This window comes from Papaver somniferum, unplaced genomic scaffold (genome assembly GCF_003573695.1).
Source record: "Papaver somniferum cultivar HN1 unplaced genomic scaffold, ASM357369v1 unplaced-scaffold_21, whole genome shotgun sequence".
NCBI classification, from domain to species: Eukaryota; Viridiplantae; Streptophyta; class Magnoliopsida; order Ranunculales; family Papaveraceae; genus Papaver; species Papaver somniferum.
The window spans coordinates 13415354-13427993 of record NW_020631041.1 but is presented as its reverse complement, the minus strand read 5'-3'; the positions used below and the strand labels follow the sequence as shown (position 1 = coordinate 13427993).

The 12640-nt window shown below is 36.2% G+C and overlaps 1 protein-coding gene and 1 long non-coding RNA gene across 14 annotated transcripts; one reads left to right on the top strand and one right to left on the bottom strand.

The window, feature by feature from the left end:
- LOC113340107 (mulatexin-like) lies at positions 1-1179 on the top strand. Its single transcript, XM_026585323.1, has 2 exons — positions 1-138; positions 313-1179. Exons 1-2 carry the CDS (start codon positions 69-71, stop codon positions 843-845), a joined length of 603 nt encoding a protein of 200 aa, XP_026441108.1. The 5' UTR covers positions 1-68; the 3' UTR covers positions 846-1179.
- A 102-nt stretch (positions 1180-1281) lies between these two features.
- Positions 1282-10621, bottom strand: LOC113340108. Of its 13 annotated transcripts, none has more exons than XR_003355326.1 (13): positions 10422-10621; positions 10184-10327; positions 8304-8650; positions 7927-8158; positions 6859-7833; positions 6635-6670; positions 5806-5923; positions 4988-5382; positions 4433-4534; positions 4040-4318; positions 3877-3932; positions 2169-2362; positions 1282-1482 (listed from the first exon to the last, which is right to left on the bottom strand). It is a non-coding gene; the product is annotated as an uncharacterized LOC113340108 (long non-coding RNA). The 13 variants fall into 13 exon arrangements; XR_003355325.1 differs by lacking the exon at positions 1282-1482 and adding an exon at positions 9192-9257 and having other exon boundaries at positions 1999-2362; XR_003355324.1 differs by lacking the exon at positions 1282-1482 and having other exon boundaries at positions 1999-2362; positions 6859-7288; positions 7495-7833.
- Between the last annotated feature and the right edge of the window lie 2019 nt (positions 10622-12640).

The following is a 12640-nucleotide window of genomic DNA, read 5'->3' as shown; positions in this document are numbered from 1 at the left end:
AATGGAGATGCACTTGATCAAATGAATCCACCATTCAAGTTTATTCTAAAATCTTCTCACAATCAAGAATGATGGCTTCTAAGAGTTCCCAAATTGGGTTGTTTCTCCTTTCAGTACTTGCTTTCGCTGTCTACTTCGGTAAGTATCAGCAAATCTTATTGCTTTCGTCTTCTGCTTTAACAAGTTCATTCGTTTTCTGTGTTGCGCTAGCTATAGTATGCATATAGCTAATGACTTTCTTGTTTTCGCACAAATTTCTTGTACTATATGTATATATATCTAATTACGTGCATTTGATGATGTATAATGTAGAGACGACATCCGTAGAAGCCCTTACATGTAACGCAGGAGAAACTTATGTAGAAACACCTATAATTGCTGTTGGTCCGGGGGGATCTTGCAGTAGGTCTCTAAGTGACTGCGATAATAGATGTGCAGGTCAGGGAAGACCTGTGCGTTACAAGCAGTGCCAAATCATAGGATTTTTGCGAGACTGGACTAGATGCCAGGCTTGCTGTGGAGCACCACCTCCACGTCCATCTCCACCACCACCTCCTCCATCTCCACCACCACCATCACCCCCACCACCAGCTACACCACCACCACCTCCGCCAAGACCCTCAGGAGATCTATGTGATGCAACTGAGAATTCTTTTTCGAGGGCTGGAACAAGTTGCACAGGCTGTACATCTGCTGATTGTAATAGTAAATGTACGGCAATTGGAGAAACAGTGATTTTTGACGGGTGTAATCCTTTTAATTTCCTCTGCACCTGTTGCTGCACTAAAAGCTCCCTTTCATCATCAACAAGGGCCCTTGATTCATCATCATCCGCATCAGCATAACGAATAATGTTTTGGTAAATTTATCACCTGGTCGTTAGCTGGCTAGCTGCAGCCAATGTGATTCTCATATTGAGTGATCCTTATGGCGTTAATAAATAAAAATAAGGAACATGTAGTGATCCATAATTTTTCATCTTCGATTGATCTATATGTAATCGTATCATCACATGTCAAATAAGACTGTTAAAGTCTCAAAATCTAAATTAGACATGATTGTGATGACCGTTTTTGTTAACAGCAAGTCTAATTAAGATTCCTTTCGCTTTAGTATACCTCTTTCTTTTTAAGAACATAGAATGAAGGTTCAGCTGTTTAGAGAGAATAATTTTTTTATTTATGGAGAAAACAAAATGGCAATGACTAAATAAAACCCATATTTAATTAGGTTAAATATAACTCTCATTCAAAACATGAAAATATAGTAAACCTAAATGAGAAGAGGTAACCAAAAACCACCTTATGTTTTATCCGATCATGTTTTTATTTCTCCAACTGGTAACAGCGTGTTATTTGTTCCAGACAGTTGTATGTGAACTTAGCCATGGGAAATTGGAGGTCATTAACACTAATAAAGATGGAGATCTTATACCTGTTGGGACTCTTCAAGCACCACAGTTCCATATTCCAGCAGTACCTACTACATACTTGCCAGTCATCAGCTGAGTAACTAGATTAGTGGGATTTGTGCAAATCCACCAAGCAGTTTTAGTAAGAAAAGCTGAGTTATGCAGTTCCAAGTCGCGAATGCCTAGTCATCTATTCCTGCTACCAACAAGAGAGAGATATCTTGCGTATCACAAGATGTCAAGCATCCAGTATAGAGTATGATTTAACGAAACTAATTTTTCTAAACTCAGAACTGAATTATGAAAGATACACTCTCTTCTAAATATCACGACTCGGTCTCTAAGAGACGTAAAGTGAGAACCTATAAGATTGGTTTTCTGACAACAAGCAACAAAGACCGGCTATACATGAGGTTATTTGGCCTATTGATATTCCTACCCTATTCACCATACTCAATCGCTCTTCTATCTTTTTAGAGTAATATGCGTCTCTACTTTATGGAATCATAATCTCTTCTGATTCCGTTGTTTCCACATCTGCAGCTAAGGGGTATGCATTTGGGACCACATTTATAAACAACAAATCGGGACAAGTAACTACCTTTTAAAAAGAAGAATCGCATATCATCTCTTTTATATACAGAAAAAAACAATACAGATATTTGATTGTTTTGCTAATTCACAACGTACAGAAGGATTTATTTTTTTGCAAGTATCTCATCAATATTATGGAGAAAAAGAAGAAGAAAAAACCAACCTTCTAGAAACTTCGAACTTTTATCTGAGGTCAGCTATCTTGGCCTCTGCTTTAGATGGCTGTTGTTGTGATACAGCTTTAGCTTTGTTTGCCTCCTTAACACACAAGTACAAGCCATGCTCATCAAGAGAAGATTCTAGACTTTGAACTCGAGATCGTGCATGGTATTCTGAATCTCTAGCCTCAATGACATCCTTGCACAACCAAAAACGATCATGCTCAAACAAACATAACACCATTTTGAAACACATATTTGCACTTGACCGATCATTAACAAAGAAATCGCAACAGGGTTAAAATGTATCAATTAACCCAATGAATGAAATATGAAGATCATCGCACAAAGATATTTACCAAGTACATGCTCTTTTCTATATGACATAAAACAACAGCAATACTTAAAAGTACAAAGAAAGAAAAATTTTCCACCAAAACTTTGTAATGTAAAAACAACGGAATATTATACTGAATATAAAGGCAGATAAGAGTATGAAAATTCTGCCAATAAATTTTCCAGTCATTATCTCACGCAAGGCAAGCGAGAGTTGAAATTGAACCAAACTCGAGTTTAATCTCACTAGAGCCTGAAATCTAACAACTCTATGAAAGTACTGCAAGGTTAATGCATGTAACGTTTAGCTGCTGTGAAAGGTTTTACAAAGTCGAAAGTGCAACAATCTACGCTACTGGGATGAGCAGAACCCCAAGAAGTCTGAAATTCTATAACCATGAATCTACAGGAACACTTTCTTTCGCTTTTTTCATAACAGCTCTAAGGATATACCTAAGAAGTATAGACAACAATTACAATGGTAAATTCTACACCTAATTTCAGCTAAAATTTTAAGCAAAAACACTTCAACAGCAATTACTTCCTGCAAACACCAATAACTTACACTAGAAACTCTTTAAAGAAGTATTAGACTCAAAGCTCATAATGGAAGGAACCAAAGAGAAGGAATACAAGAACTGATATGGACATGGGAACAACACAAAGGTTAGGTTCCCATGGTATCACAAATGATAAGCGAACTCTAAAAACAATTGGAACAACCAGACTTCAATGGAAAAGGCACGGCTTAAATTTGTAGAAGTTTTGGAGTCCTAAGAGCATGGGCTAATGGGTAGTGGAACTTTGAGACTAACTTGAAGGAGAACTTGCTCAATCGAAGGAGTGAACCCACTATGGGAAAATCTAAAAGAAGCACTACATGAGAGACAGTCTCCCGCATAGTAATTTTTTTTTGAAAGCACACGTGAACTATCAAAAGGAGCAGTTACATGTAAAACCTACACAAACCTGAATTACGAGATAACTGACTAGACATCATCTTATCCAAAAATCTGAATATGCTAATCTAGCTGGTGGAATATGCTAATACTACGGTTAGGAATATGTAAAACCTACAAAAACCTGAATCATTCCCTTCTCACCTCAAAAGAAGAAAACAAAAACATTTGAACTACAAGTTTAGATAAACTACTTCTTAATCTAGTATTAGGATATTCCACAAGCTAGATATCACCTTATCCAAAGCAATCAGTTCATTTCAAACAAGAAACTACAATATTATCAAAAATCATTCCTTAACTTTCAACCCCCTCTCAAGTAGTTGCATTGCCTTCTCACCTAAAAAGAAGAAAACAAAAACATTTGAACTATTATATCACAAACATTACATTAAAAATTAAAATAATAATAACTCACCCTTGGAGACCACCGGGGCTTGTCGAGTCAACTTCCCAGCCACCTTAGCAGCTTCTCTGAGAAGATCACTACATTCATCAGCAAAATGTAATTTTGGATCGAACAAATGTAATTCACAATATTGAGTATTCAAAATAAAAAATGCTACAACAGTTGTATTTACATTTAGGTCAAGTGAACAAAATCCTACTTGTGAACCCCACCATCTCTTCTCCTCTTTGTCATCTGCCGTGTCAATCTTTATTTGGCTTAATACCCAGTTGAGGATGACCTAACCATGCTTTTTTTTACCAAATCGATATACCTGCGGGTCTAATTGTCTCAACAAACAATGGCTTATAAGATGAAACAGACTCCTGCCTACAAACTTTCAGCCACACTCTCTCCATCTCTTGTTGGTCTTTCTTCCCATTTCATCAGTTCCTGTTCTTAAGAGTTCCTTCTGAAAACCACCAGAAATGCCAGATCAGAAAGTGTCCCATCCCAATAGGAAAAACTGACCCATAAAATTTGTGCAAGTCCGCACTATATAGGCGTATATATCAACCAAGGCTACCTGTACTTAAAATAGGAAACTGCTCAAACTATATAACCATACTGGCTAGCAGCAAACATTCACATTGATGGGCCACCAATATTGACAGACATAGAAGATCACCTGCATCAAATAGAAACCATCAATCTCTGGCAATCTGGCAGGATAATTCAATAGCAACAGAGCCTGGAAACATTGCAACAAGGCACAAAATTGAATTGAATCAAATGTATTTCTTCTTTGCTCATGCTAGAAGTACTGAATAACAAAGCATTAAGTCTGAAAAGTTAAATAGATAAAGTATGGACATTTCTTGAAAACCCTTTCTGGATCAAATGCAAGTAGTATAACTCAATGAACAAACTCAAAAATCACGTTAACTAATCATGAACAACTATTTCCTACCCAAGGGGTTGATAAATCTTGACAATTAACAACAGACTTACTTAAGACAAGTTATTCACCGACTGGAACAATTTCAGGATGAAAACAAGAAAACATAGAATTTTGTCATATTCATACATGGAAGTTAAGAAACAATTAATAAAACTTGAAGAAAGACAGAGAGAGACTTACTTTTCTCATACCCAATCCTAAAATCATCTTTCACACAACATTTGGTGAAGTTGTTTGAATCAGAGGTTCACTTAAATCTTAGGAAACGTAAGAGCAAAAATTGAGAAAGATGATAGGGTTCAGGTTTTTATTTTTTCATTCAGTTCAACCAAAATGAAACCTATAACCATCTTCAATCTTTCACTCTGAGAATTCTATTATAAACCATAGAAGTGTTTTTCTCGTTGGCGCCGACCATGAAGATCCTGCAATCCCTTACTTTAGCAGAAAAGTTTCTCATTTACATTTGCTTCTTTTACAACGTACCGGCAGTCGTATTCCTCACTGCCAGGACTACATTCTTGAAATCCACGCAGTCCATTAATACATGTGCTGTCTTAGCTCCAACAACATTCCTGCCATCACATTGATAATAATTAGATATAAGTTCCACAAAATTAAAAGAATGTGAAGATGTTAAATGCTTCTGAATTTCAAAATAATGAAGATTAGATTCAAGTTCTTCATTCAATTTCAACAAAATTACTCTCCGCCACGAAATAACATTTCACATCATATGGGATTCAATTTAGATATCAAAATACATAGACGATTGGTTGCAAATGGAAGCTCTATTTTGTTCGTAGTGAGCTTGTAAGGCAGTGCCATAACTGCAATATCCCCACTTATTAGGATACTTATAACAGGTATCCTAATAAGAATGTAGAAACTGTGGAAGAAACTGCCCCATAAGAAAGTAGAAACTGCTGAAGAATAATGAAAATAAACTTATGCTCAGTGGAAGATCCAAAAAGGACTCCAATTATGCGTAAACTTACTCACTGATGCAATGGCACTAAGATCCATCTCGAATACCTCAATTTTGGCAGGAAGGTGTTTCCTTTACCATTGCTTCTTTTGCAGCCATATTCCACACTACCTTTCCTACTTGAACTACTGTCATTAGACACAAATACAATTATGAATTATGAATTATCACACTATTGTTCAAAGAAAAGCAAATAATACCGAACATGAACCTATAAAACCAGAAACCATAACATTTAAAATTGCTGGCAACTTATTCCAATATGATTTGAGATCATATCCATGAACAGAAAACACAAAATGTCTCCTCTTGTGCGGTTGGAATGGCAACAGGTAGCCTAACAATTCATATCCATGAACAGAAAACACATGCGAACTGATCCCAATTCACAAATGTAAGAATGCAGTTAGCCTAACAAATTTAGCATGATGAAAACCGTTATCAAGGTAGAAACAACACAGCAAAGATAAAAACCATTTTGCTAAACTATTAAGCCAACTATTCTAATGTGGCACTACAACATAGATCCTCCGGCAGGGCAACAGGTAGACAAACAAAATGTATTGATGATAAAAATATTCATATTCAGAGGATGACTACCACTGGCAGGCGGCAGCACAAACACACACGTAATACAACATATAATGCAAATTTAGCCATTCATAATTTCCATTTACTATAAGGTATAAAACCATTACTTACATAAACAACTTTAAAATCTCAAATTAATGGTCAAATAATATTCTCAAATGAAAAATTACTTAACCATAGTTCATTATTCAGACTAAACAAAAAATTACAAAATCAAGCAAAAACAAAATTTAATTTGATTTCCTCACCTATGCGTTCTCCATTGAATCCACATCAATGAAAACCTGTAAAAACAAAAAACCAAGATAAATTAATACTTAAAACCTTTGATTTGGTCTTCCTACATAAGGGTTTATGTTTTCTTTTTGGGGTTTAGATTAAGAACAAAAAGGTTCATACTCAAACAACTAGTGAAAGAGTTTCTCGATCTAGAAGAGGAAACACACTGGTTTGGTTAGTACTTAGTTCTTACCATAAGCCGATACCATATAGCGAGATGCTAGGAGAAGGACTCGTGATTTTGATGGTTTTGTTGATGTTGTTGGAGAAGATTCGATTAAAGCAGATCGAACATAGCAAAAGTTTGTTCATCTGTTGGTTAACAATATCGTGTGTTTCTTCATCTGCCATCGGTTCAATTTGTAACTGTAGTAGAGTTGGAAGACATAATATCTCCCACAATTTGTAACCGTAGTATATCCAAAATTCTATAAGTTAGTTCAAAAAAGAACATAATATCGCTCACAATTAATTGCAGGATATCAAGCTCACAACTGAGATAAGTTTGATAACCACCCATATACCAAACCCGTAATTAATTACAATATGAGGTTGAGGCTATCATCTCAATTTGCCGATGTTGTTCTTTTCATCCTCGGGAGACAGCTTCATGTACCCAATGACTGAATGCAGAAAGTTAGGAAATCAGATACTTCACATTATCAAGGTGGTAGGGTAGTTCAGATAAATAATATCATGTAAAGATGAATTTAAATAATATGCCCATGGAAGGTCCTGTTTTGAAGCACAGATTAAGGGACAGCAACTGGTGCATAGCTTATTGAAAACCAAAAAGTTGATTAATACAAAATATATCTAATCCAATTACCTGAATCTGGAAATCATCCGAAGATGATATCCATGACCAGAGAAGGTCCACAACATGTGGAATATCTCTGGTCCAGTTCGATATTGTCAGATATGAGAATCGTGAAAAAGAGGAACGTCACGGGAGACCAACATTAGTTTTATGACATACAATGTCATATGTTTAACCCAGAACATATTACCCACCCACAATTGCAGGATATCAGGCTCACAACTGAAATAAGTCTTGATAACCACCTATATTCCAAACCTGTAACTACAATAAGAGGTTGAGGTTATTAACTTAATTAGCCGATGCTGCTTTTTGCATCCTTGGGAGACAGTTGCATGTACCAAATCACTGCATGCAGGAATTTAGGAAATCAGATATTGAACATTATCAAGGTGGTTGGGTAGTAAAAGTGGTCCAACCATTACAGATAAAGAGTCAAACCTTGAGTGGAGTTTCTGAAGAAGGGCCGGCAGATCTCGAGGTTGCTCTGTGAGAACATCGCATGGCCAGTTTTCTGTACCAAGTGAAGGGGCCTTATCTCCCTGTCAAGGATTTTTTCGTCTATTTGATCCCCATATCTTCTCAGTTGTTCTAGTCTGCCAGGTTCTAAGCGGCCTAACTCTAAATCCACCAAAACATCAAGCCATGACTTTGCCATTGTCCAGCATGCTGACTGCAAAGCCAAGAGAACAAAAGGACTTCCAACATTAAAAGCACGGAATAAATCATTAGCATAAAAGAAAAATTAAGATAAATAAAAAACATAACATGTAAGAGGAGACGAGAAGAGATGAAAAAGAGGATGATCCAAACTTGACCTGCAAAAATAATGATTTCGTCGTTGGAAACTTATTCTCTAAATCAAGCGCTTTAGAGGCCAGTTTTTTAAGCCATTGGACACTTCGAGGGCATGATTGTGCTTCATGGTCTGCCATGACAAACTGGCATGTCTTCAGGTGTGCAGTTGATATCATAGACGGTCTACTACAAAGTTAAAGTTGTTGGAGACTGTCATAAGACAAAGATATTGTAAGAGATAAATCGTTACATCTGATGCTGAACCAGATATCAAACATGTTGGCAAACATGCTGAACCAGGTGTCAAGTTGAGATGCTTATGGGAGAACTGATACTAGAATCAGGTCGTGTGGAAGCTCGTCATTCCCTGCAAGATGGCAAAAAAATTTTCAGAGAAATTCAAATAAAAAGGTTTTAACTATGAAGTGAAGCAACCAAGAGCAAGAAGCTTCTGTATAACATATTCTAAGAAAAAAGTTAGTCACGAAAGAGGCTAAGAAGCAGCAGACGAGCCTTTTGCATCATCAACTTATCTTCTACAACTCGATGCCTTCCGCTCTACCCATACTTATCGCAGAAAAGTCAACCAAATAATGTTAAAAGTAGACTGTATTTGGGTTCTTAATCTTAACCATTCTGTAAGCAAAACAATCGTGCCAAAGAATGACATTAAAAGTTACACTATGGAGACAAAGAACCTCTGCATCAAAAACTAAAAATTTAAAAAGCAACTCGAATGTGTAATCTCTTCTAAGAGATGCATCAACTAAACAAGCATACTCCAAAAGTCATATAAATGTTACAGTAGTGTCTATAGTATCAGATCATGATTTTAGAAAGAGTAAATGAAATCATATCAATTCATACAACCTAACCTGCTTTATTGCAGTTAGGCATACAATACACACCTAAGAGATTCTGATACATTACATGCCTCCACAAAACGCAACATAGGTCAGGGAAAGGCATCAATCCTGAAATATCAGATATGGTGGTTACAGATGAACCTTCTACGAAATAACACATATGCATAGCATTAAGGACAAATCAGAGCATTCAACCAGGTGGAGTAAAAATTTCAGTAACTGCAAAAGGCACTCGGGATATGCACATGTATTTTGATTTCCAAGTGTGACGGTCTAATCACATACGAAGAGATCTTATATGATCAGCATCACTTCTTGAGATGTGCAAAAGGGCACACATTATTAACAGATTTCCGTTCTTCTTTTCGTTTCAAGTTACTTCTGAGTGATTCACTTGCTCAATATAATAGTTATACAAAAGAGTTAATGTTTAATCGAAAGTACTCGCATAATCAGGGAATGGCCAGAAAATAATATATCATCAGTTGATCCTAAAACCTACGCCATCATACGTCTACTTGAACCTCTTGGCGACTAGTAGTACTGCCAATTAGACAAACATTTAAGGCTCCAACAGCTTGGTAACGCTAGAATAAGGAAAACCGACTAACTGGAGTTTCCAGTTCAAAATTATACTCTAATTCCAAAATCCACTGCCTAAGATTCTAATAGTAAAGTATGTCGGACCTATTAGCCCCCGCACACCTGGTTGCTTAGAAACTCAGCGCCTATAGTTTTTTGTGTTGTTCCACGCTATCGTAAGAACAACTAACAGGTATGCTTTCGTTTACAGCTCTTGCTTGTTATACGTTTTTTTTTTTCATATCTTAAACGTTGGTGTAGTTTCCTTGCCTATAGTATGTCGCGAACATTATCAGTATCTACACTCTTTATCTATATAAATGTAGCTCTAAAGCGCCACCAGATTAACCACTCACACATTTTAATTTCAAGCTACAACTTAACCAACTAAAACAAGCAAAAGAAAAAAACCATTAAGTTTTCAAATCAAATAAAAAAATATCAAACACCACCTTGAATCGCAGGAACAATTAACAACTTCCCAATCTCCTTTTAATCCCCTCCTCCTCCTTCCTCAATTTCTTGTTGAATTTCATCAAGAAGTCTTGCCCCATTAGGTCTACTCTCTTAGTACGGAGAAACCAAATTCCTTTTTCCTACAATCAAATAAATTACAAAATCTTAGGGTTTTTTCTGTTGTGTTGTTAATTAAGGTTTTATATATCAAAATCGAGGGGAAAGAAAAGTTACTTGACCGAATCCACGGAATTTCTTCCCGGTACAAAGACCCTCTGGATCGAAATAGGTTGGAGAAGTCTCCATTTCCAAATCCATTATGATGAGTAGAAGATTATGATGATAAGAATGTTGATTTTGGTTCTAGGGTATGGATTTGACTGTCATTACCTTAAATTTACTATTGTCTGTACTGTGATTTTGCTCCGAATAACTAGCTATTAATCTAATTCTATACCTTCTATTATTGAGAAGACTGAAAGAGAACTTAAGGGTGGCAAACGGGCTGATCTTTCTTACGGGTCACAGTTGTTTTACTGCAAAATGACGAGTTTCGAACTCAGGTCACTGGTATAATCACCGAATTACTTTACCACTGTACTACAGTGACGCCGACAAAATGTGTTTTGCTACACACTTTCTATTTTAAGCCTCATAAAGGGACTCTCAAAAAATGTGAGGAGCTTCTCGAAACAGTGGAGGGGCTCATTTGGCTACCTGATAGGAAAGGTCAGTTCTCTGTCAAAATTTATAATGTTATATCTTGAAATACCAACTCTCCTATAGGTAATCAACGTATTCCTAATTAGGTAGGGAAATCTCTTTGGGAGGTTAAATCACCTCATAAAGTGAAATTATTTGCTTGGAAGTGTATTAAGGATATAATCCCTAGTAGAGATTGAAAATGCGGGGGTCTAACAAGTTCACCCAATATTTTGATTAGCAATCTGTATGGACTAACTCTAATATACTTTTAAGAGAATCAACTAGACAGTCAGACTCAATCTTAATAAAAAGTATATCAAGGAGTTAATATCTCGATCTCTTGATTTAACCTATACTCAAGCAAATAGAAATCTACGAGTCTTTATTAAATACAAGAGATATAAACTTGGATGGTACCAAAGACCAATATCCAAGGATCAATCAATTTCCAATCAACAACCAAAGGTTGGATTTCACAATTGATCGATACAACGCACAACCTGTGATATTTCAATTATATAACAAAATATAATGCGACACAGACACCAGAAGTTTTGTTAACGAGGAAACCGCAAATGCAGAAAAATCCCGGGACCTAGTCCAGATTGAACACCACACTGTATTAAGCCGCTACAGACACTAGCCTACTACAAACTAACTTCGGTCTGTACTGTAGTTGAACTCTAATCAATCTCACGCTGATTCAAGGTACAATTGCGCTCCTTACGTCTATGATCCCAACAGGATGCTACGCACTTGATTCCCTAAGCCGATCTCACCCACAACCAAGAGTTTCTATGACCCAAAGTCGAAGACTTTAATAAACAAATTTGTATCACCCAGAAAAGTCTACGCTAATAGATAAATTTGTCTCCCACGGATAAACCTACAAGTTTTGTTCCGTCTTTTGATAAAATCAAGGTGAACAGGAACTAATCGATAACCCGGACTTATATTCCTGAAGAACAGCCTAGAATTATCAATCACCTCACAATAATCTTAATCATATGGTAGCGAAACAAGATATTGCGGAATCACAAACGATGAGACGAAGATGTTTGTGATTTCTTTTTATCTTGCCCTATCGGAGATATAATCTCAAGTCAATTCTTGCAATTGAACTCGTACGATAGAAAATGGCAAGATCAGATCACTCAACTACAAGAGAAGTAGTTTTGTCTGGCTTCACAATCCCAATGAAGTCTTTAAGTCGTTAATCTACAGTGTCTCGAGAAGAAACTAAGGTTAAAGGAGAATCGACCCTAAATAAACCAACTAGTATCACGCAAGAGGTGTGGGGATTAGTTTTTCCAGTTGCTAGAGTTCTCCTTTATATAGTTTTCAAATCAGGGTTTCCAATCAATGTTAGCTTAGTAACAAAGAATTCAATTTTCACCTTTAGATGAAAACCTGATTAGCTAATATCTTTCAACCGTTGGATTGAAACTTAGATTGTCATAAACAAATGAAATGTATTTCATTTAGGTTTGAGTAACCGTGCCTATACGGGTACACTTAGTTGGTTCAAAAATAGTTAACCAATGGTTAGCCATATGAGTACTTTCATATTAACCGTATTCATCTTCTTCATAACTAGTTCAAATAACTTCAAAAGAACTAGTTGAAGAGTTGTTCAGTTGCTTAGGTCTTTATACATAGACACAATTGCAACAAAATCGGTTTGATTCTTTTGAATCAATTCATGAACAATATAGCCACGGTTTGCAAAGACTGCATTCCTTATAATT

Bases quoted from the DNA above. Each gene is read 5' to 3' on its own strand.
- LOC113340107 (XM_026585323.1), top strand. From the start codon at position 69: ATGATGGCTTCTAAGAGTTCCCAAATTGGGTTGTTTCTCCTTTCAGTA. The intron at 139-312 runs GTAAGTATCAGC...TGTATAATGTAG, and splicing joins TGCTTTCGCTGTCTACTTCG to AGACGACATCCGTAGAAGCC.